The sequence below is a fragment of the Nilaparvata lugens genome, chromosome 10 (assembly GCF_014356525.2).
Source record: "Nilaparvata lugens isolate BPH chromosome 10, ASM1435652v1, whole genome shotgun sequence".
NCBI classification, from domain to species: Eukaryota; Metazoa; Arthropoda; class Insecta; order Hemiptera; family Delphacidae; genus Nilaparvata; species Nilaparvata lugens.
Window position 1 is genome coordinate 5,785,039 of NC_052513.1, and position 27,049 is coordinate 5,812,087.

At 33.3% G+C, this 27,049-nt stretch overlaps 1 protein-coding gene across 2 annotated transcripts; it reads right to left on the minus strand.

The window, feature by feature from the left end:
* Positions 1–375: 375 nt before the first annotated feature.
* Positions 376–26,938, minus strand: LOC111064360 (ubiquitin carboxyl-terminal hydrolase 30 homolog). Of its 2 annotated transcripts, none has more exons than XM_022352077.2 (11): positions 26,675–26,938; positions 25,936–26,082; positions 25,186–25,358; positions 21,920–22,089; positions 21,298–21,424; positions 18,282–18,497; positions 16,004–16,147; positions 9,721–9,809; positions 7,766–7,879; positions 3,748–3,868; positions 376–2,511 (listed from the first exon to the last, which is right to left on the minus strand). In XM_022352077.2, exons 1-10 carry the CDS (start codon positions 26,904–26,906, stop codon positions 3,760–3,762), a joined length of 1,521 nt encoding a protein of 506 aa, XP_022207769.2. In that variant the 5' UTR covers positions 26,907–26,938; the 3' UTR covers positions 376–2,511; positions 3,748–3,759. The 2 variants fall into 2 exon arrangements, with proteins under 2 accessions (XP_022207769.2, XP_022207768.2); XM_022352076.2 differs by having other exon boundaries at positions 7,733–7,879.
* Positions 26,939–27,049: the final 111 nt, after the last annotated feature.

Below are 27,049 nucleotides of genomic sequence, written 5' to 3' on the forward strand. Positions count from 1 at the left end.
ATCTCTTGCACGGTACTCCGTCATCAACTTCTCACAACGTCTACAGAAGTGTTTGGACAAATGCAGACCCCACTTTAGTGTTCTTTTTTGTACGTAATTGATGTTATAATGTTTTCCTCTCTGATTATTGAAATGAAAACTTTCAAGGTACGAACTTTAAGAAAATTAAATTTGAATTCCATTTGAAATGTGTAATTGCATTTTCAAACTATCCATACTTCATTGCCCAGTACTTTACCAAGTATGAGGTATTGAAAATTGAGCCATTATTTTTAAATACTCTGTATAACAACTATAAATGAAAAAGTTCCTCATATCTGACTTCAATGAAGCCACAGGAAATAAAAATGAAATGGGTTGAAATAACATCACATATTTTCATTGACAATGTATTTTCTAACTTTATTTACAAATTTCTACAGATATTATAAACAGATTTTGGTTGGCATCATGCGAATTTTCAAAAATATATCAATCTTTACCAAATATTTAGAAGTACAAAAAGTAATGTACTTCTAATCTCACTTCCAAAAGGAAACCTTCATTTAGGTAAAAGTCAATCCTCTGTACACATTTATTCCATTTCATAAACGTGAATGGAGCTTAAATAATATGTATATGTATATAGTTGCACAGACTACTTCTTACAATAAAATAAATACAGTAAGTTGATTAGATTCCAATGATAATTTTTAGTATTCATTTAGTGTTGCCAAATTCATGCATTGTCAACACAAAGAAAATTCAGTAAATCATTACATCTTGCAATGTGGATTTATAGTTTTTTATAGAAATCTGTGATACATTGATGGTCGAAGATATTCTATGTATAGTTCACAACCATGCGTACAATACTGAATTTATGGAATATTTATTGTTCCAAGTGTGAACTTAACATTTTCACGAATTTCAAAATATTTGGCAAGCGATAAACATATCTTATGATAGGAACATCAACAACCATGAGTTGAAGAAACCTAACCTGAGATGATGAATACTAGGTAAGGGATGTCCATAATGTGGAAAAGTTTCAATAATGCATGAATATCCTCTAAAAATGTACTCTTCATTTCAAGTAAAATAGAAGTTGTACCAAAATCCGACTGAATCTCTCAGAAACACTCTCGAATGTTTTTTTTTCATCTTCTCTCTTCAAGATAGGAAGGGAGCAAAACATACAACACTAGTTCACTCTTGTTTGAAGATATAATTTCTATATCCGAAAATCAAAAAAGGTAATAAAAGATTATGTATTCGAAAACCCTCTAAATAATGCTTTTTGACTTGTTTTTCCTAAGCACCTGCTAATTGTTAGACTTATACCAGCAGCCATACAGCAATAACAGACAAAAATTGCAAGTCAAATATGGCAGCTTAATAAATACTGGCGAAATTAGGACTATGTGAATCTTTGCAATTTTATAAATTGATCAGCGAGCTTCAACTAGTCCCAAAAAAGCTACAGAGTCGAAAATTGTGTTCCAAAAATTCCCTACAAAGTCTTCGTTTATTGATCTATTGTTATATTTCACACTAAAAATGCTGCAACAGTCATGTGGAGATATGTAAAATAATAAAATTATATATCTAATTTGAAGAGACATTAATGCTCTATAAGCTCATAATTTGCACAGATTGTTTTATCAATCCTTTAAAAGGCAATGTTTTTTTTAATGTCACACCTTTAAGAGCTCCTATCTCGAAAACTTTGAGATATTATGAAAGTTTATAGTTGTTGTAGTTTTAACGATAAAGTTTAAAGTTTTCATGACTTTTTTCAACTCTCAAGTCTTTATAGGTTAATAATGTCCATGATAAGCATAGTTTTCGAGATATGTGCGAAAAACCAACAAATGGAACCTTCAAACCACCCCTCACTCCCTTCGCACAGGGGGTAGGGGTGCAAAATTTTGATATGTTTACCCCCTATCTATAACAGGGTCAAAAATTGTGTTCCAAACTTTTACCTCTACACCTTCTATCTTAAACTTTTACCTCTATAACCTTTCGTTGACTTTCGTTCCTTTTCGTCATCGGAAAAAAATTATGGAAGTAAAGATGATAAAAATCACCCGGTACTAACATTTACATACAAAACAGTATATGTTGAGTCTAAAAAGAATCAATGTGGATATTTCAATCATAGATTACAATCAGTTTTTCTTTGATCTGGAAAATCATACCAACTCAAAAACACCCACTACAAACTATAAGCTACACGAGTAGACTAGTCTAATACAAAAAATTCTCTGTTAGTGGAAAGTGATGTCAAATTTAATTTATTCTCTTTGAGAAATCTGATAATATGAATGCCAAATCCGCGAGTTTAGAACTGATATTCCAGGTTACTGTGTAATACTCCACAAATATAATTCTGGTAAATGATTGTATCAAGCTGAAAGCTCACAAAAATATTTTATAAATACACTGACAACCAAACTATTATTAAACTTTGGACAACCCTTACTACCTTTTAATAACAGTCTCCAATTCTCTAAGTCGCAGCTGCAGCTGAAAGGTAAACGAAAGAATTTTAGTTGTCTGATTAAAATGTAAGAAACATACTAGAATGGATAACAGTAGAGAATTTGATGATAACAAGCGTCAAAAGGCACACCAGTAGTGTTTATTGTTAGGTTGGGCTTAGGCCACAAACTCAAGATATATCGTAAATTTGTGAAACTCTTCAATAAGGATGATGATGATAACAGATGAATTCAACTTGATTTTCAGCATTATCAATTTGATTGTAAAATTCATTGGTGTTGAATAAAGATACATGTGATGAGCAGAATTTTACTCTTGATAACAAATTACATAGTATATCTAAAAGTAACATTAATAACTTTAATGAATCGTCAAATGCTTCATATGTGATAAAAGATCCCAAAGACAAGAACTATGATTATATATCAAGTAAAAAATATAAGTTGGAAGTAAAAATAATTCAATTGTTGTAACACAAAATCGAATCAAAAAATTTAAATTATAATTTGTTGAACCAAATAATATGTAGTACTTTATTTAACCAGTAAAAAGAAGTATCTTCAGCAGCACACTCCCATAATGTAATTGGAAATAACTTGATACACAGTTGGGAAATTATAAACTGGACTTATAGCAGTCAGAAAGTAGAAAAATTACTGTAAAAATTTAGGTCATCATCATTAAGTGGCAATACAACCCGATAGTGGAATTTTGGCCTGCTCTACAATCAGTCTCCACCTCTCTCTCCCATCGACGTATTCCCAGCTCTCTCAAGTCTTTCTCCAGTTCATCCAGCCATCTGAGTTTAGGGCGTCCCACTTTCATTTTTCCTTGTACTGTGCAGTACAGTACATTCTTTGGTGCCCTTGAATCTATTCTCTGGACATGTCCTGCCCATCTTATTTTATTACCTTTAATAACACCAATAATGTCAGGTTCCCTGAAAATGGCATAGAGTTCCTCGTTGTATCTCCTTCTATAACCATCTTCTCTAACTGATCCCAGTATTCTGAGTAGAATTTATCTTTCAAATGCGGCTAAACCTTTGTAATCCTCTCTAGGGAGTATCCAGGTTTCGCTACCATACGTCAAAACTGGCCGAATTGTTTTTTATATAAAAATTTGGGTAAATCAAGTAAATAACCTCACTTATCTATCAAGTTGATACAACCATATATTATTAGTATATAGCGACTTATATCAGTCAACATTTCAATAAAATTACTGTTGAATCTAGATAACAAATTTAATTAACCTCACCTAGTTTATAGTTTATGATGAGCTATTAGCATATTTTTCATAGAATAGTAAATATGCTGACGACTGCATGGCTTCGCATAACGTTGCTGCTCTGACGTCAGAGTCTGAAGTGAGGAACCACCTATCAATCAAATAAATTCCACCTTGATTAAAATCATCAATCAAAGTGAGGCTGTTTCATTGGAGAGGAGCATGATAAAAAATTAGCGTGGTTTTATGGGACTACTGTCAGGGTAAAGTTTAGAAATTACATTTTGTAGACATTAAGGTTATAAAGCGTTAATGAATGTACTGTTTTACAATTAAACTTATTGGAGACAATTTCAAAATTACTATCGATTTCATTTCGTTTGAATTTAATATTGGATTAGTTGGAATAGGAAGAATTTAGAAGAATATTATTCACTCATATATCTTATCGAAAGATATTACTATAGAGAAACGATAGCATAAGTAGATATCCCATGGTATAGGGCGTTTATGTCGCAACTTTTACTGTTATCCCAAGCCGATAGTTCACGTAGTTCTTTCCCATGCAGCTGTGTGACGCTGGTAGTCTCTCAAATTGTGCCGTTTAAACACTCTCACCCCAACAGAACAGTAAAAATTGAAAATAATAGACAGTAATCGGCTTGAGATAACAGTAAAAGTTGCGACATAAACGCCCTATACCATGGTATATCTACTTATGCTATTGTTTCTCTATGGTTTGAAGTTAGTATTGGATTAATTGGAATAGAAAGAGTTTAGAAAAATATTTTTCACTCATATCTTATCGAAAGATATTACCTATTTGATCTTGAATAATATATATACATGGTTGAGTGTCTTTGATATGAAATGAATTGATTATGAATTTCATGTTTTATAATCAGTATCTGTAGAATATTATTTCACATGTTATATAATAATTGCTAATACGTCTCTATTCATAATGTTTTTAATAGAGTGAAGGAACGTGACAAGTTTTGATGAAAAAATTACAAGTGAACAATGTAATAAAATATAATAAATTAGAGTAGTTTAGAAAAGAAATTAAAAAATATATGTACAGCTCAAGAAGCAAACATCTTGAAACATAAAGCATACTCAAAAGCAATCAAACCCCAAATATTCAATTCATTGATTTTATTCTATGATATGCCAGAGAGTGAACCAACCAATAAACCAATCCAAGCTGAAAATTTAGCTGTGGTCTTTCAAACAAATACAAAATAAGTTTATGGTTAGTTATGTACATTGACTACTGAAGCAGATGGATGACGACAATGATGCTCAAATAAATATTACTGATTTAAGTCTGATTTTTTATTCAATTGCAAAAAATCCACTTGACTCTAACAAAATATGATTTTTTTAAAGCGTATCACAGCAATTCACATGTATTTTGCTCATGACAGTTTGGTAATCAGTCCTTCATTTCGTGAAAGAATACAAAATGAAGGATTTATTACCAAACTTTCGTAAATAATACGAAATAAAGGATTGATTATTAAACTGCCATGAGCATACTAACAGTATGATCCGGTTAAAATCATTTTATAAAATACTGTATTTCTAAAAAAATACATGATAATATTATACAATGCATAACAATAATAGCTTTCAGAAGATTTTATAATTTCAAACATACCGTAAAATTCTCACGATTTAATTTTGTACTGCAAGCAATCTAGCAAATAACAACGTTTGAAATAATCAACATTTTCAACTTTTACAAAAAATGACTGAATAATAATATTATATAATTTTTTAAAGTGTATCACAGAAATTCACATGAATTCATTTTTTTGCATCCTTAGTAACCTAAAAGTTAGATTCTTCCATTTGGTTCAGGTACTTTGATTGATATTGTCAGTTTTATACGTCATGCTTGATTATAATTATCCTCAGAATCATTAGTAGAAATAAATCAGTATTCACGAATCATAGGGAGGAAGAAATTAAACCATTAATGACATAAAATGACATTGCAAATGCAATGTTGATATTGATCATAGAATTAGCTGCCAAATTAGCAGTACTGTAGTTCAAGAAAGGGACAAATGCTGAATTAACGGATAATTGGCAAACTGTAAAACAAGCCTGATTACATTTTCATTTTGATAAACATTACAATGACATCATTTGAACTTCTAAATAAATCTAGTTAGTCTTTAATAAGCGATAAATGTGACTAGAAGTCACTTCTATTTATTCCATCACAAATTTATTTGAAATTATTTCAACCCTATTATTATATTTAATATTATTATTATATTTCAACCCTATGGGGTCCCGCATAATCACTTGTTGAAAATATATTTCAAGCACACATGCAGACCACATGAACATTATCCAACTCCTTAAAACATTTGAATATCAATCCAATTCAAAACGTATTTCATAGTTTGACAAAAAGGCAGTTCGTCCCCAAGATTAAATAATGATCAATATAGTAGTATTTTTGTTTTTTTTTAAGTAAACGTTCATAAGAGTACAAAACACTCGCTCAACAGCAATTTACTAAATTATCAACTTATCAACCTTCAAGCACTGCAGTAATTAGCTTTTCAGCCTACGAACTGTCTACAAGCTTCCACAGTCATTGACTGATGTTTTTTGTCCTATAAAACAACCCGATTTTTGGTTTGAAAGTTTTTAAACTGAAAATTTGTCTTAAATTTATAGAATGAATACTTTTTGGACCACTAAATCTATCAGAATACGGCAAATAGTTTTAGGCTGTGCTAGTTGTTCCTTTTCCAATAATTTTTATTTAAACAAAAAATGAAGTACTTCAAATTTTATTATTATCATTACAATCATTATCATTACTTGTATCATTACAAGTATTGTAACTGAATCTGGCAACGGGGTTTCCTCTATCAATTAGTTTTTCTCAAACTCAATTATTCATAAAACAGAGGTCCTACTTGATAATTATTATGCTAACATTACTTTTAATCCAAAGTTCTTATGTACTAGACATTTACTACAGCTAATAATCCAGAAATATTTATCGATGGACTAAATATTTACTACAACTTACTAATAATGTAGAAAAATGTATCTATTTCATAAACAAAGAAAGTTATGAATACTTGAAGCAAGGAATTTGTAATGACTGTAACATTGATTCAAAACCAAAGTTTTCATAGAGTGAGCACAGTGCCGGTTCAAACTTAATTTAATTTTAAACTGGATTAAATCTGTATCAAGTCTCGTTTGTTATAATGTGGTTCATTTTGAGTTCAGGCCACCAGCTGATTGAATTCAGTTCAAGCTTTTACTTTGCAAACGGCCCTAAAAGTTTACTACATAAGTAAGTAAAATAATGTAATAATAAATAATTGAAAATAAGTAATAATGAACAAGAACTATTATTTTCATGTGGTATGTTAATATTTTGTTCAAACCTCTTTTTGCAATGCTTCAGCTTTTAGTTCCTTTTGTGTGAGTTTTGGAATAATACGTCACGTGCTCTGAACGTGTCCTTCCACATGAGTTTTCAGATTAAAGGTGGATTCACACACATCATTATCAGTCAACATGTCCGGTACAATGAGAATATAATTTCCATAAGTTTGAATATAACGATTCATTTCAGATACTGTTGTTGGTGAGATGTAATGATTTATACATAATGATACACTAGAATATTTCAATAAATAAATTCGTAATATTTCAAGAAAACATTGCAGTATTTCATTATTTCACTATTCATAGCGACATGGGCGATGGGCGGGCGAGTGGGAATAGTCTCATTAGAACGTATGGCTATCATATTTTCACTGTATCGTCACTGATTCTGATACTGAATATAAATGGGAAATCGCCTTAATACGTGCCCAGACGGGCATTTTCAGGATGGCTTTGGATAAAAGCAATCCAACAGTAGTTATTTATTTATTTGTTGATATAATTAGAAATCATATGAATATGATCTGTAAGCAATGATAATGATAAGCAGTGAAGTTGGCCTAAGCATGCACTACCATTTTACCTTTGTTCAACATGCGAATTGTTATCACTGGACCTGTGTCTGATGGAGGAGTCCAGCGGCCCCCGCCTGTACGTCACAAAGTGCCCCCCTTCGATTGGGCCCTTGTGCACCACAACTGCCTTCAGCCGGTACCAGTTGTTACATGGTCTGCAACCAAAAAACATTCACCAATTTACGTAGGTAGTTTTTAAGATATGTGACGAACTTGGTCCCGAAAAACAAGTTCCTTTAAGGTTTGAAGCAGATTTACTATGCTAAATGTACAATAAACACAACATCTTTTCTAAAGAACTTGTAGAAAATTCAATTTCGAAGAGAAAGATGTATAAGGATAGAATAAGTCTACAACAGACAAACGCAACCTTACAGAAAAACCCTTAATTACGGTACATACAAAACGCATGAAAAATAGACAAAATCTGTTAAACTCTCTATTTTTCATGCATTTTGTATGTAATTCAGGATTTTTTTAAGGTTGCGTTTGTCTATTATAGACTTATTCTACATCTTTCTCTTCGAAATTAAATTTTCTACAAGTACTGTAAAAAATATTTTGTTTTTATTGTACATTTAGCATAGTAAATCTGCTTCAAACCTTGAAGGAACTTGTTTTTCGGGACAAAGTTTTGCGTATTTCGTCACATATCTTAAAAATTACTGTAGCTACAGGTCTGGAAATGGTTTTATTCATTTTTTCTGTTAATTGTAAATAAAGTACGCTAAATTGTACAACTTTATTAACAACCAAAAAATACCCGTATGACTTCGTTTCGGCAGGGGAACTGAAATTCAGACGAAATCTTTCACCCTCTATAACTTGGTAACCAAGCATTTTCGGACCTATGTTAATTAGAACTTTTTTTTATTCTTTTGATGAGAGGAATCACGCCCTGACTTATGGTCAACTTTTTTCAGAACATTCTGTATAACCTAGTTACTATTTTGGTGAGGACTGCTTGTATTTATGTAAAAATTGAAAAATCAAAGTAGCTTTTTTAAAACTTGATTTTATTACTCACAACATGTTTTGACATACTAATGCCATTTTCAAGTGAGTAAAAACATAAACTACATTTGGAATTTTGTATAAATAGTAATAGAAACAGTTTTGGGCATAAGCCGGTTGGGCCATTCCAAAAGTTACAATAGTAAAATATAAAATTAACTAATAGTTTACATAAACAATAATATGATCAAGCAACCTGTCTGGCTCAGGTCCGGTTTCAGAGGTAGCACCTGTACCTTTAATTTACAGGGCCTCTGACATGACTTGACGACTGGTAGGAAGTCGAGACCGATGTCTCAACGTGTCCATCAAAAACACAACGTGAGTATTTAGTGTGCTATTGTGGCCGTAGTTTTGAATTGGTGTATTTTCTGTTCTGATACTGTATATTACACTTAGAACTTCATATGAGCTTAGTTGGAAATCTATTTCAATCAATCCCAAAATATCATTCTTTTGATATACCATTAGATGAGATCGATTAAGTCAAAATACTCATTTCATTTTATTCACTTGAAATTTAGTAACTGTACTAAGTAATTCACATACTTGAAATCTATTTCAATTCTGAGGAGATTCATTCAAGAAAAATCACAAAAATTAGTGAATCAACATATTATGGATATGATATCATGTAAGAATAAGTAAATGTCATTTTAAATGATAGAGATCCGTGGTCTAGTGGATAGAGTGCTTGCGTAGCAGCACAGAGATCCCGGGTTCAAACCCTCTCAATACCAAAAGTTTTTTAACCAGATCACTCCCGTGTTATCGGATGGGCACGTTAACTGTCGGTCCCGGCTGAAGTATGACAGTCGTAAGGCCCATTGACGGCTTAAATTATATATTCAGGCGGTGGGACCTTCCCGCAAGGGACTCCCCACCAACAAAAGCCATACGAATTTACTTTTTTTTTACTAATGATAGAATGAAGGTCAAAGTTTTTTTGGAATTTTTCATAAACATGAACTTTGAAACTTACTTGAGCTTGAAATGATTGTGAAGACGCTTCAAAACACTACTTTCGGACGACAAATCGGTGGTAACTCCGTTTGAATCCACTGGCTCAACCTGGAAACATCAATCAAAATCTAGATATGCTCGTTTATTTTAACAGAATATCTGAAAAAATAACTATCCTTATTCAATAGATTTTAATATTATTTATTAAATATTGTCAGAGAGGCAATTTAAATATGATTGTTTATGTATAATTCTATTGAATTAAGGGTTCATTAGCCCTAATGTTAATTGTTGAAATGAAAATGTTTAATTAGGGCTAAAACTATTCCTAATTAGTAACCCTATATACACTTTTCAGGAGTTCTATGAACTGGCTAGGACTTTGTGAAATGCTTAACATGTTAAGCCCATTATGTTATCAACTACTGCTACTTTTTTGTTTGTCTTTTTTCTTTCTGTTTTTTCTGTGTCCCAGGATATCATATATTCTATATCACTTTTTTCTTAATCTGGACATTTCCATAAGTGGATCTTTATATTTGATATATTTTATTGTTTTTAGAATAGTTTTTTCAATTGTTGTATAATGTATGTATGAAATTTATTGTATAGTGTGACGAGGGTAATGCTTCTGATGACCTCAGAAGCGTTTACAATAAAGCATATTCTATTCTATTTTCTCTTGAATTATCGTTTGTGATTTAACTGTGTGGTAGGCTGATGTCTATGATTCATGATTATTTCTAATAATATTAAATTATTAGTTTTATACAATCTTTCTGCAATTTATCAAACAAAACTTTTCTCAATTTGTCACAGAAAAGCTAGTACAGAATACAGTAACTGTAACTATAATACACTAATTATTATACTGTGGTACGGAATAGAGCATTAGTGAATTAGAAACTTGTTGACTGGAGGTCTATTCTGCTACGTATATACCTTAAAAAGGACGAAGGAGTGAATCAGTTTTGTAAAACCACAGAGCAAATTTATTCATCTCTCATAACTCAAGGATCGACAGCATTCTGTTGCTTGCAGAACGATACACTATCATATTATGGTCTGTATCATTAGTTTGAGATCTGAGGTCTGGAGATTTCACACTCAACTCTAAAGCTGCTGCAAAAGTTGTAGGGAAATGCGTAAAAGTCTGAAATTATATCAAATTGAATAAAATTCAATGTTCTATAAGCTCATAATTAGCATGGATTTTTCCTACCGATTTTTGAAATTTATAAGAGAAAAAATAGAAAAAAAAATTGGCGGCAAACGGTTTTTTTCAAAAATGTTACACCTTCAAAAGCGGATAACTCGAAAACTAGAGAAGATATGAAGAAAGTTGAGAGATGATTATTGTAGGAAATTATGTAAGCTTCAATTTTGTATATAACAGTTATGTCCGTATGATAAGCAGTTTTCAAGTTATATGTGAGAAACCAAAAAAATGGTACCTTTGAACCACACCATCCCCTCAGCACAGGGGGTAGGGGTGGAGACTTTTCATGTTTTATCTTACCTCCTTACTATACCCTAAACAGAACTGCGGGGTCAAGAATTGTCTCCCAAACTTTTCCCTCTATAACCTTCCTTGACTGGACTATGATGTCAGGTGTAGCTGGAAATCTGTGAGATATAGCGCTCTTCCTGATCTCAGATTGTAGAGCACAAAAATACGCCTAGAGGGATTTTGAATTATACATCTAAATGGTAAGAGTCGAAAGATATTGTTGATCAAAAACAAAAATTAATCAAAATTGATTTCTTTTCTTCAAATTTTACGCATTTTTGAAAAATTATAACTCAGTACTCATTGAAGATAGAGAGTTCCGAATGATCTCTTTTTATTCAGAATTTTATAATCTAGAAAGCATGCAAGAAAATACGAGGTTTTCGGACCACTCTGTATCCAGCACAAGGATATTTTGCATGGAAAAGTTGGTTCTGGACTTCTCTCATGTATCCAAATATATTGAAAAATCAGAACTACAATATAAATTGCAAGCACCAATGTATATAGTGACTGGACTATAGTGGATTAGATACTTGTTGACTGGAGATCTATTCTGCTATATACCTTAAAAAGGACGAAGGAGTGAATCAATTTTGTAAAACTACAGAGCAAATTTATTCATCTCTCACAACTCAAGGATCGACAGCATTCTGTTGCTTACAGAACGATACAGTATCATGTGGTCTGTATCATTAGTTTGAGATCTGAGGTCTGGAGATTTCACACTCAACTCTAAAGCTGCTGCAAAAGTTGTAGGGAAATGCGTAAAAGTCTGAAATTATATCAAATTGAATAAAATTCAATGTTCTATAAGCTCATAATTAGCATGGATTTTTCCTACCGATTTTTGAAATTTATAAGAGAAAAAATAGAAAAAAAAATTGGCGGCAAACGGTTTTTTTCAAAAATGTTACACCTTCAAAAGCGGATAACTCGAAAACTAGAGAAGATATAAAGAAAGTTGAGAGATGATTATTGTAGGAAATTATGTAAGCTTCAATTTTGTATATAACAGTTATGTCCGTATGATAAGCAGTTTTCAAGTTATATGTGAGAAACCAAAAAAATGGTACCTTTGAACCACACCATCCCCTCAGCACAGGGGGTAGGGGTGGAGACTTTTCATGTTTTATCTTACCTCCTTACTATACCCTAAACAGAACTGCGGGGTCAAGAATTGTCTCCCAAACTTTTCCCTCTATAACCTTCCTTGACTGGACTATGATGTCAGGTGTAGCTGGAAATCTATGAGATATAGCGCTCTACCTGATCTCAGATTGTAGAGCACAAAAATACGCCTAGAGGGATTTTGAATTATACATCTAAATGGTAAGAGTCGAAAGATATTGTTGATCAAAAACAAAAATTAATTTATTTTCTTCAAATTTTACGCATTTTTGAAAAATTATAACTCAGTACTCATTGAAGATAGAGTTCCGAATGATCTCTTTTTATTCAGAATTTTATAATCTAGAAAGCAGGCAAGAAAATACGAGGTTTTTGGACCACTCTGTATCTAGCACAAGGATATTTTGCATGGAAAAGTTGGTTCTGGACTTCTCTCATGTATCCAAATATATTGAAAAATCAGAACTACAATATAAATTGCAAGCACCAATGTATATAGTGACTGGACTATAGTGGATTAGATACTTGTTGACTGGAGATCTATTCTGCTATATACCTTAAAAAGGACGAAGGAGTGAATCAATTTTGTAAAACTACAGAGCAAATTTATTCATCTCTCAACTCAAGGATCGACAGCATTCTGTTGCTTGCAGAACGATACAGTATCATGTGGTCTGTATCATTAGTTGTTACCAACGCTATCTAGCGTGCATTAAGCTTTTCTCTACCCAAATCTCCGTCAGTATAACTTTTATAAAGGTATTTTATCTTATTTCAAATGTCGTATCAATTTTTTACTATGAATTTAGGGTTTTTGATACCTAGTAAACATTCAGTGTGAATGCCAATGCAATGAGCATTGAATTTATTGCCGATTATTGACTTTTGTTCGCTGCCTCTCGTTAGAGTTTTGTGGGAGTTTTTGAAGAGTTCTCTCTTAAATTCTTTGTAGCTGTGAGCTGTGACTGATTAGGAGACTTTAAAATTATTCGAATTTTTTGGAGTATTGGAGAATCATAATGGGTGAAGACTCCATGGGGTACTCCCATAATGATTCAATCATAATAACAATACAGTATTTTCTTAGCTATAGCATCATAGTGTGGTCCACATTAAATTGACAGTAGCCTATTAAGAATAACATAAGTGTGCTAAACTGCTACTTTGTTTTAAAGAGGGTGATGCCCACAGAGAGAGATGAATGGATTTAAAGTATTACGTGGGTTTTGAACCACCTAATTAAATTATATAAATTAAAATTAACAACATAACTAACTGATCATGAAGATAGAAAAATATATGGGATGGATTCAAGGATCCAAAGGTTCAAAGAACCCCACACTTCAACCGAAGCTTATTGTGTTCCCAAGTAGTATATTAGTTAGGCAAACCAATTCCTGTGTCCTTAACAAGAAGCAGGAGTTTTTCCCTATACTAACATCCCATTCATCACCTGGTTGCTTCTCGCAATCCAGTGTGATATGCTTGGCAGTCTCTTCAGACTGATTAGTCCTCGTGACCTACGTGAGTTCCACTCCTGGCCTTCTTTGAAGGTCCTTCCGCTGAGGAAGGGGCCGCCAAGTTGCTTCTAGGGCGCCCGGCCACCCTTGACTCAGCCTCTTGACCCACATTTGTGCCTGGAGTTTCACCCATCTCCTGTCTCTTGGGTTTTTCTTTTTGCCCCTCCGAAACTTCGCAGGGTCAAAAGCCTCAACTCTCCCAAGAAGTTTTGCCTAAATGGCCGCCCTTCTTTGCGCAGTGGTGAGGTTTGGTCAATCCACTCAAAACTCGTGACCTACGTGAGTTCCACTCATGGTCTTTTTGTAGGTCCTTCTGCTGAAGGAGGGGTCACCAAATTACCTCTAGGGCGCCCGGCCACCCTTGACTCAGCCTCTTGACACGCATTTGTGCCTGGAGTTTCACCCATCTCTGGTCTCTTGGGTTTTTCTTTTTGCCCCTCCGAAACTGGCCTGATGGGGCAGATCGCGTGGGTTTGAAGGCAAGGCAACTTCTGGTCCCTTTTAGTCGCCTCCTACTAAATTCAGGGTTACTGTGGGTGAATTCTGGTTTTCAACACATTCGACTCAAAGCTCCCCCAACCCACAGGGGGCAATATTCATGTAGCAAACATCTCGAACTATAATAATGTACACCTGATGCCTGTTTCAGCTGGAGTACCTCGGGGATCAGTACTTGGACCTCTCCTTTTCTCTATCTATTATAAATAACATAACTGAGATCATTGCACATTCTTCATTTCACCTGTTTGCAGACTATCTAGTCTAGTGTTTTATAAGCACTTCAAACCGGGTGATTGTGTGGAGGCTGTCACGCCGATGAACCTGGATGTGTCTTCACTCTCTGTGTGGGCCCGATCGCTTTGCCTGTCGTTGAATACATAAAAAAACCAAATGCACTGTAATTGGTTCACAAAGACGTATTAGACAAGGAGCGATTGTAACCTTGGACGGAGTGGAACTCATAAATGATGATAGGATCAAGTTGCTTGGCATGCTGATTGACAACGCACTCACTTGGGAGGTTCATGTGAATGCTGTAGTGAGAAAAGTGTTTGCAGGGATGCATCAAATCTTATGTTGAGGAAATTTCTGCCGGGAGTGAGGAAGACTCTGGTCCATGCGCTTATTCTTCCCTATTTCGATTATTGTACATTGGTATTTCTGGAGAGCGCAATAGCAGGCTTCAAATGGTATTAAACTATAATCTGCTATTTGTTTTTGATGTTCGATGGAATAACCACGTAACACCCCTGTACAAAGAACTTGATTTGCTAAAATTGGAACAGAGAAGATTATTTCATATCAAACCTACAAACTGATTGTGGGAGGTACTGGTCCGGAATATTTGAGAGAAAGACTTGTACTTTTCACAGAGGTTCATCAAAGGGATACTCGGTTACCGCTTCTTTCTTCAGATACCACAGCACCGAACGGCAATTTTCGGAGCTTCGTTCTGTGTTACGGCTTCCCGTGAATGGAATGCTCTGCCACTTGATGTTATCCTTATAACTATTCCAAAAGAGATTGCACCAACATCTACCTCTTGCTTCTGGGTATTAACATATGGCTGCAACTGGAAGCGAGGAGGAGTTGTATTTCTTTTTTTAATGACACTTAAGAAATGTAGATGCCAGTAATGCGTTTTGCATAAGGTTCACAAACTGCATGGCTTTTTTCTTCTTATTTTATTTTTCTCTATCTTTCTATCTTGTTTCTGGAGTAATCCATATTTTTACTGTAGTCATCTTATCATAATTTTAGTTATAAATTAATTTATAGTTTATTCATGTACAGTGCTATTTTGTTTTGTACTGTTATGGGTCTTGTTATACTCAGTGAAAATTATCATATTGTATAAATAAATAATAAATACGCCTTGCTTGGTGCAACCCAACATTACCATTCTTGAGATAATTTTATAATATATTTTCAGACACTGACGGAGGCATGGAAGTGAGTGCCTCAGATTTGCGAGATTTCAATTTGGTTTTAAAGGTAAAAGGGGAGGTAAGGTTTCAGATTTTAAATGGCAATATGTTATTATTATTTGAAATGTTTTTATAATAATTCTAGATAATGAACACAAATAACGAAAGGTTGAAGTGCATATTTAAGATATCGGACATAAGAATTACACTGACCTTTTGATGTTTGATGATGGCGTTTTGTGTGTATGGATCCATGCCGAGGAACTCTGGAAAATCGACATAGTCATTTCTTTTGTAGGGATGCCCGTTATCGTGTATCACTGTTCTAGGAATATGAATGCACAGGCATTTCGGCAGCTGCAAATAAGACAAACGTAAATTGGCTTCTGACAATTCTGAGTGTTTATTTTAAATACTTCATATCATCTATGGGGGCAAAATCAAATTTTCGAAATTGTAGATGTGCACAATTCAATAGGGGCTTAGGATTGTGGTTGGAGGTGATATTAAAATTCAACTTCCACTGTACAGAAATTTTGTGAAGAATACTGCAAATACTAGATTTTTATTCCGTTTGCAAGCAGAAATCTGTCTTTTACTGTGTGCATTCGCATTTAAGAAGTTGATAGCGATTAATTTGGACATTCATTAAATGATAATTATTGAATACCGTAATTTGAAAGGACACGGAGTGTACATAATCTTTGTACATTGGTACAGTAATCTAGTGCACAGTAATGCAGATACATGTATTGTATGAATTGAAAGTGGTCACCTTTCCGATGCCAAGATTCTTGAGCGAATGAGAATATTCTCCATTTTCACTATATATGGTCAATATTTGCAGTAGCAGAAATCTTGAGGGCAGTTAGGCCTAATGGCAATCCAATTAATTCAGACTTTTGTTAAATAATTTAGGGCCTGTTTCCGAGCTCGTGATCTATAAGTTCTGGACTTACAGAATCCAGGACTAAAATAAGCTTTCTGAGTCACGATTTTATCTTCTAAACTCCGGGGTCTATTGAGTTCTCGACTTATTTGAGTCCAGGACTTTAACGCAGTAAACATGAGGGAAATTCACAATATTTTGCTGTTGTATTGTTGGCATTATAGTAAAATGGAAACAGCTGATTGCCGCGGGATAATTCAAATGAGTATGCTCTCCAAACTATTTTGTAAAAAAATACGTTTCGATTTCTTTGTAGGCCTATTCAAAGCAAAACCTTTGAAAGGTGAATGAATAAACATTTCATTTTACGTAATGCTATTATTGATCATTGATCCTAACCAGTGATTTTTAAATAAACATTTCATTAGGCTATTGAGTTTGAAAACGTATTTGTTTTGAAAAAAACTGGAATAATAATAATTTATTATTTTATTATTATTAATATGTAGGATATGACATTGATTAATAACATTCAGATTGGAATATAAATTCCAAGGCAATCCTTGTATTATTTTTCTTGTACATTTTTAGATTATGTCACATTCGTAAAATAAGGTTAGTTTTTTACGCATAATTCTGATACAATTTTATTGCAAAATAAACTTGCAAACTATAAATTATGAATTGAGATGGACTAATCCAAATAATTTAGGTATTCCATGACATATATTTAGCTTTTCAATACAATAACTGAATTGTGTTTGCTCAGTTAAGTCTAGGAATTAAATTTAAATCTTACCACAGTAGAGGTTTAAAATTACGCTGTTTTAAGTTCTGGACTTAACGATTTTTGATAAATCCTCGACTCGGAAAGAGGCGAGAATCTAATTCAAGTCTTGGACTTATAAGCCCTTCACTCAGAAAGCGAAATTATAAACTCCAGGGTCTAATGTGATCTCTAAACTCAAGAGTCTATTCAAGTCCTCAACTACGTTAACGCTCTGACTCGGAAAGCCAATTTTCTGATTCCAGAGTTTAAAGCCAGTTAAAGTCTAGAACTTAGCTAAATCCCGAGCTTGGAAACCGGCCGTTAGATATACTATGTAGTTTGTTATCAAGAGTAAACTTGTGCCAATCGCATATATCTTTATTCAACACCAATGAATTTTTCAATCAAATTGATAATGCTGAAAATCAAGTTGAATTCATTTGATATTTATCATTATCCTTATTGAATAGTTTGACAAATTTACGATATAACTTGAGTTTGTGGCCTAATCCCAACCTAACAATAAACACTACTGGTGTGCCTTTTGACGCTTGTTATCATCAAATTCTCCACTGTTATCCATTCTAGTATGTTTCTAACATTTTAATCAGAGAAGAACTTGGCTAAATCCCGAGCTCGGAAACCGGCCCTTAGTGTACATCATACGGGAATTATTTCCCTATTCCCCTTCCACAGCTCAAGCTTTAAGCTTTTCTGGAAGGGTCTGTATCATTATTTTTTATAGTATAACAATAATATTATACTACATCATGTATATTTTTGAATATGGAAATTATTATTTAAAATGATTTGTATGAATAAACGTTGGTGACCTTTCCGATGCTGAGATTCTTGAGCGCGTTGGAGAGGACGGGCGGTTGGCCCTCGGGTGCATCACGATTGCAGCCATCACAGTTGACGCCGTTGATGACTTCCGTCGTCACGAACCGGTCCAACAGCTGCGTCAGGGTGTGACTACCCCCTCCAGCACCTACCATCGGCGGCAGGTGCAGCGACAGACTGTCAAACTTGTCGTACCGCAGAACTGACTGCAAAACAAATAAAATAGGGCACGGTTTCATATAAGTGAACTGGGATAGATTCTTATACTATCGATTTATGAAGGTTACGCTTTGAAGAGATCAGGCTTCAGGAAAGAGTTTTAAATTAGGTTTCATAGCTATAGTACAGAACTATTGGCATGTTATCTATTGTTAGATAACTGTTGTTGTATGTTAGCTATTGATAGAACTATCGACAATACTATTGAACAGATATGAAAATCTTTAAAGATCTGAATTTTTATTCGTGTAGTATTTATAAAATAAAAACAAAATTTACATTAAATGGTTTTAACTAAAAACTATTACTAAACAACAAGTCAAGTGTTGTGACAATTTACACTACAGCAATAGAAAAACATCTTGAAATTCAAGAGGAAATGCAATGGTCAGATCAGTAAATTAAACACTTCCGTGTAACTGTTGGCTGTTCCGCAATTGAATAGAAATAAAACGGCCCGGTTGCATGTAAGTCAATTAAATTTAATCGTGATCAACCGCAGTATACTCATAGAACTACAAATCGAGTTGAAAGATATAAAGATCTACTTCACTCTTATTTTTACTTTCCTTGCCCTATTACCATAGGTAAGGAAAGTATTGCTTTCCAAAAAAAATTAAGGTACCCTAATTTCATGTTTTCTATATGTTTCAAGGTCCCCTGAGTCCAAAAACATGATTTTTGGGTGTTGGTCTGTGTGTGTGTGTGTGTGTGTGTGTGTGTGTGTGTGTGTGTGTGTGTGTGTGTGTGGTGTGTGTGTGTGTGTGGTGTGTGTGTGTGTGTTGTGTGTGTGTGTGTGTGTGTGTGTGTGTGTGTGTGTGTGTGTGTGTCTGTGAACACGATAACTCCATTCCTAATTAACCGATTGACTTGAAATTTTAAACTTAAGGTCCTTATACCATGAGGATCCGACATTAAGAAATTCAATAAAATTCAATTCAAGATAGCGGAAAAAATGGCGGATAATTACTGAAAAACCATGTTTTTCACGTTTTTCTCGAAAACGGCTCTAACGATTTTCTTCAAATTTATACCATGGATAGCTATTTATAAGCCCTATCAACTGACAAGAGTCTCATTTCTGGGAAAATATTGCAGGAGCTCCATAATATCCTTGAGAAAAATGGCGGATAATTACTAAAAAATCATGTTTTTCACGATTTTCTCAAAAATAACTTGACCGATTTTTTTCAAATTCATACCCTGTATAGTTATTTATCAGCTCTATCAACTGGCATGAGTCTCCTTTCTGGGAAACCAATGGGGGTCCACCCCATCCTTGGGAAATGGACTTAGTAACCTCCTTCTCGTGCATGAGGTAGGTATAGGTAGCGCAGTTCATAAAAATAACACATAGTCGAGTTATTTCATCTGTAGAACAGCTGTTTTGACTACTTTAAAAAAATGACGACTAAAAAAATCATCGAATTTCACAATTTACACAAAGAAAAAGTACTCTAAAAACAATTATAAATACACATATACAGAAGTCTGATCGTAGTTTCAAATATGAGCAAGGAAAGTTGTGTGAGTGTACCACACCAGATTTTTAGGGATACTGATTATTTATAGTACTTTACTTTACTTATATATTATATTTATTATTACTTAATTATAGGAATAGAATATTTCTTTATTTTATAGGAATAGAATAAATATGCAAACTGGAATAAATATCCAATCTGTAAACTGGTTGGCCGCTATGGCTTCGTATAAAATGAGCGCTGCTATCCAGAGATTGTCAGTTTGGTGTAAGGGTAAGCATTAGCAATTGGGAGGTACCGGGTTCGATTCCCGGGCTGGCAAAAAATTTTTGGATAGTAGTTCTCATCGAATTTCCATCTAGCTGTTAACCCTGTTGTCAATGTCTGCAGTAGCAGAAGTCTTCGGGGTGATTTTCAGCATTTATTTAGGATTTTCGTTAAATAATAATTAAATAAATATGCACGTGAAAATGACTCTCCAAGAGTTGCAACTATTAGTTCTGCAATTAAATGGAGGGTACTTAATGGTTGTTATTGTGTATTGTGAAGATCTACTTCTACGAAGATGCAATCAACAAAAATTGACCAATTTATTATTATATAGCAAGTAACCCATGCACCGCAATGGTATAATAAAAAAATATTACAAACCAAAACCTTGACCTACTGAAACCGCAAATAATTTTAAATAGGCCAATAAGCATCCACGGTAAATTGAGAATCTATATGCAAGATTTCAAGTTAATCAGTCCAGTAGTTCAGACGCGTCATTCGTAATTTTCCTATCCCGTACGTGTATAAGCCAATTCTTTTCTTTATTATATTGAATAGAATACAGGAATGATAGTGATGATTACAATTTGATAATTTTACAATAGAAAAATTATTAAAATTTCAATGTTGGTCAAGAACTAATGTTTTTCCTAATTCTAACTCAATGTTTATTTTTCATTCAAATTAATCAATCAATAGATTCAATTTCACTTGTTAATTATATACGTTGTGTGAAATATTTCATTTATTGTCATAAAAATAAAGTATTCCTGCACAATATTTACAAATTTATTCAATTATCAAACACAAACACCTCAACATTTCAATTTAGACTGTAGATTGAAATTCTGTTCAAGAAGATGAATATGATTAACACTTTGCACAGAGATGTTGTATACCACTGATGATGATGCCAAGTGCATCGAAACTAGTTTGGACTCAAATGAAAATGTTGTGAGATTGACATCTTTTTATTTCACCTTAAGATGTATATGCATGATAAAAAGTGTTTGGACAGATATGAAATTACCTTGAAGCCGCATTCAGTGCATTTTGTTTGGCTGGTGAGGAACCCAGTGAAGGGAGACGGAATCGGATTACGATTGATATCTAAAACCGGCGACCCACACTTTTTGCTCGAGTCACCTTCAGCTGATCTGACAAAAATAAACGGAAAAATGTACATTGGTGAAACACATCCAAAAACGTATTGGAATGTGAATCTAACACTTCTAGTTACATCATCATCAATCAGATTCCAATCAACTGTTATTCAAGGTGTATAAGGATTTTAAATAACTTATAGATATAATTAACAGTAAACAGGTGAATATATTATACCATAGCCTACTATAAGTAAGTAGTAATATTAGTTAATATTATACATTTTTTACTTTCATTGAATTGAATTTCTCAGTATTGGTATTTGATAAAGTGGCATAAAGCTGGTTGTTAATCGGGAATCTACCCAAGTGAATTCAATTTGCTCGGCCTGAAGCTGAGCTTGACTGCGACGTTGCCAAGTAGTGCGCTCCAGCCTTTATCTAAAGTAAGCAATGATTATACGAATGAATAAAAACCGTTGCATTCAACTTTGCATGTGAATAGTTTTGCTAATTTACTTTGGAATAAGTGAATAAAATGCAACTCACATATCAAATGTTTTCACGTTTCCGTTCACTGTAGGAGTTGAGCTTGAAGCAGGTAGCAAATGATTATTGGGCGATTGGTTGCAATTAGTTGAAGACTTGGAAACGGCCGGATTTGACTTGATTGAAGGTCCAACAGGAGGCAGCAGAGCATCCGAAAGGCAACCAGACACCTTCAAAAAACAATAAATCAACAATTTTCAATTAAAAAAAAACCTCGTAAATACAAGAGCCATAATATACATAACGACTCCAACGTTTTATTTTAAAACAATAAACCATTCAAGAGAGAAGCCAATACATTCAATCAATTCATTGAGAGGACTTCAATATTTCGCCAAAGATACGCTCAAAATTGCCGTTTTTCTAAATTTTTCATTATCTTATAGATACAAATTGTTCTGACCCTGGAAAAGTTTTTTCAGGGTATTCAGGAACAAATGAGCTTGCAAGTCTAAACACCAAAATTTACTCAAGTTTAGCTTAATTGGAGGGTTTCTTTTCACAAATTTTTTCAATGAGTTTCCAATGCATTTTTCTACATTTCTCATGTAAATTCATACTTGAAAGGGTAAGATATGGATGTTTGTCAAGTTCTCCACATCATTCCTGTTCAAATACTTGAACAATACAATTCTATACTAATATACAATTCGTATAATATCTTAACTAAGTCTCTAATTAAGAAATAACTGAATATTAACTTGAGTGTAAATGGGAAATGACATTGAATAATACGGCGAGGCAGAACATCCAAAAGGATCTCTCTGCCGATAAAAGCGATATGAATGAATAAAATAAATAATACTGAATATTTATGAATTTTGATAGAAATAAGGCTTTTTGCAAACCTATGCTACATAATTCAAATAAAACTGGTGATTGAATCGATCCTGAAATTCTCTTTTGACTTTTTAACGGAAGGAAACTCAAATTCATTTTATGAATTTTTTATTGATTCATGAAATAAATACACAGTTGAATGAATATCACAATTAGTTTAATTTCGAATGAATCAACATGTACACTTATATGTTGTAGTCAATCAAACTTGATCGAAATATTGTACAATGTATACATTATAATGATCCTTATGATAATAAAATGTGAAAGAGAAAAAAAATTACACGCATCTCATCCACGTCTGTTCTTTATTGAGAGAATAAGCGTTTTGTGGTTTGAAAAGGATAAGTCATTCTTGAAATTGATAATGATATTGAATTTGATCATAATTAAAATTTACTGAGAGAATGATACACTTCGAGAGCATTTATGCAACCCAATGAAGAACCCGTCAATGGAAGAGTAGAAGCTATAAACAATGTATTATTATACTCAAACACATTATAAAACCTTATTTGGTGAATAAAAAAATAATCTAATGCACAAAAGAAATAATAATAATGCAGAAGAAATAAATTGGTAGATAAATAATATAATTTGGTAACTACAACCTTTAATAAAAAAAATCTAGTGTGGCGCACTCACACAACTTTCCTTGCCGTTATGAAAATTGATCACCTGACGCTAGTGTTCACGCGCATCTCAAGTCTACTATTCACAGATCAGAGCCAGCTGGTGACAGGACATTAACTCTGGAGATACACGAGGTCTGCTATCTCTTAAAAGTGAATGATTTAATAGAATCAACATTTGCCAACAGTTTGCAATTGGATGATCACATTTTCTCGAATTTCGAGCTTATTTTCAATTTTAGGTGAAAATGTTACTGAACATTAGTTGTAGAGATTTTCATGCTCAATATTTTCCACTTTTTTGTTTAGATTGTATCTGAAGCCTGAAAATTGGGAATCTAAAATCAAACTTTGCATAGATAGGGCGGAGCTCCTGAAATTTTTACAGATATGAGAGTGACAGTTGATAGAGCTTATAATTGACTATTTTAGGTGTAAATTTAATCAAAATCGTTGGAGCAGTTTTCGAAAAAATCGCGTAAAACATTTTTGCCATTTCAGCCATTTCAGCCTTCAATGGATAATAAATTATTGGTAATCAGAATGGTTTTAGGATTCTTCTATGTTTTACCTACCAATCTTCCTTAACCATGTTTTGATGTGTTTTTTATACGCATAAGGTTATGGCATAAGCCATGAGCATTACAAAGGGTGGAAGGAATATTTCTGTAAAAAAATTGTGCAATATAGTGACTGTTTGTTGTTGAATGAGTTTTAATAAGTCTCGGAATTTCGATGCCAATGGAATTTGCAGAGCGTGTTGCGTGATTGTGATTTATTCTTCTAAACATATTATCACTGTTTGCGCTAATGTAAAGGAGTAAGCTTCTGACAAACAATTGTCGAATGTCAAGTACATTAAACTCTTCATATATTTCATTAATTGGAGTGCGAATGGGTTTATTGAGAGTTGTTTTTGTTATGCGTTTTTGAGTGATGACTAGAGGATTTAAGATTGATCTATACGCTCCTCCATAAGCTGAAATTCCCGCAGTTATAACAGATTGAACATAAGCAAAATATACATTTTTCAAATAATCTTTCGATAGAAATTGGCGTAAATTCAAGAATATGTAGGTAGATCTGCGTATTTTGTTTTTTAATTTGGTTATATGTTCTGACCACTTCAATTTAACATCAAATATAACGCCTAAATATTTATGAGAGCTAACTCTCTCAATAGACTCGCAATGACATTGACTATTATTAGAACTTGAGCAAGAATGCAATGCTATTGACTCAATAGGAGACTTTTTAAATTTCAGGGACTTCAATAAATTTAGATTTTCTTATATTGATTGTCAAGATGTTTTGGTCGAACCACGCCTTCAGCATGTGGAGGTCGCGGGACGCTTTTTGATGCATTTATTTCTGCCTGTAACATGCGGCGCTGTATCATCAGCAAATAAGAATAGATTGCCATTATTATTAATATAGATTGGGAATAATAATGGTCCCAAAGTGCTTCCTTTAGCTTGCAACTTCCAAACTTTGGAAGTTGCAAGCTCGAATGAGCTTTGGAGAAAGCAAGCTCAAATAAGCTTTGGAGGAAGCAAAGCGAGCCTGCTGATCTTATTTCTGGTGGAGGCCCCTGGCTATACGGATAAGCGAGCCTGCAGGCTAGTGAACTACATTTTTTATTACTATCGTATTTCATAAAACTTAAAAAACTAAAGAATTGCATTCTTTATTCAGCAATGAAGTCACTGCAGTGATTTACTATTTATTGGAACCAGTTAAATCGCCTCTAACCAATCTTTTTTTTAAGATTATTGGAATTAAAGAGAAACTTACATTGGGATGGCTTTTTTGAGATTCTTCTTCTAAAGTCAGAATTATGTGATGAAAAAGCTCATGAGCATCTTGTTCACCAGGAGAAATCGCCCATCCATTTTCTCTCAGGATCTGAATCATTTCCATTGGCGAGTATGGATCTTCAACTGTTGAATCTGCTTCATTACTCAAAACTGTAATAAATAAAAATTATTAGATGAAATAAGACTCAGAATAAGCCGAATCTGTTCCAAGCTATTAAAAATTCAGTTAGTTGAAAATGATAGTTAGGCTAGAATAATTATTAGGATGACTAGACAAAAGAGAGATCAGGTAGCTTGCATAGCAATTAATTTTTGTACTTTAAATGTAATTCGACATAGTAATTTTGGGTAATAGGTTACCTTTACTAGTACTTTACTTTTCTAGTAATAGGTTTTTCAATTAATGCAATATAATATCATTTTTTTACATGAATAATACGTAGGTTATATTAGATCCTCGATAAATGTAGTTGTTTTTTCAACTTGGAAAATACTACCATCAAAATTGAAATAAATTGCTTACATTAACAATTTTACATCTTTAATTTACAGAAATCGAAATATCATATTTTAATTATTTAAAAAATAACTTCTAAAAATGTTTAAAGAGGTTCCACTACTTCCGCAACATCAACACGATGTGTTCTACGAAGAATAATGAAATACAGTACCAGGTAGGCTATTTATCTTATAGCAGTACTTGTATATAGTGAGTTGAATAGCTTACCATTCAATAAATTTAGCAAAGCTTGTGAAACAGGACCTTGTTGGCTTGATTCTAGCCACTTTTTGAAAATAGGACATGAGGCAAGTGCCTGTAGCAGTGCGTTGAGGAAGCAAGTGAATCCCAAATTTTGAAGACCAATTACTGGAACTGGAAAACATAAATTATGTAGAAATAAATACAATTTAAAACAAAATACCAGTACCAGTAATTCATTTCATTTTGTCTTAGACCAGCAGTCTCCAGACAGACTTTGTCAAAGTTTAAAACAATTAAAAACACAAATAATTTGAAATGACTGCAGATAGTTTGTTTCATTTTGCTCTGTAGATGGACTGTCACTCCAAACTATAGCTTTAATAACACTCTTACATTATATTTGGTAGGTATGTGACATACAAGGCAAAATTCTCTTAGATCATGAACCATTTCCTGGATATAAGTTAAGGTCAACATTTTCTTCAAGTATTTATTATCATCCATAAAAATTTAACGATGGTAGTACAATGAATAATTATAGGAAAAATAATACACTTTTATTTTTTATTCTTATCAGTGAATGCACAATGTCTTTTTTCTTATGTTTAAAATTGGTGAATATTGTATAGATACAAACTGATAATTAAAATAATAGGATATTATAACGTGATAACGTAATTGTTATTGTTTTAATGTGATAATTCTGATTTGATGTGACACTTTAGACGTGATTTATTTTATGTGATTTGTGATTACTGTATACCATGTTTTCTTCTACGAGGATTTGAAACAGGGCCCCAAAAGACGTACGCTCCTATTATAACTGCGATTGCAGTGGCTGCAAAATAGGTGGGAGGAATATCCTTCAACATTTTTAGTTTGGTTGGTTTACATCGTAGAAGTTTTATAGCACACACGATAATAAGTAAAATTAAATATGACGAAAATTTACAAAAAATTAATGAGAAAACCCAGGTTAGACGCGGGACAGTCATGAAACATGAAACGCAATAGCCACAGCCATTTGCTTTTGAACCGCTGATCAGCTGTTCTAAAAGAAATTTGATCAAGATGGCTTTAATATTTGGCGCTGATTTAGGAATAATGCAAATGTAGAATAACATTTAAAATTAGAGAA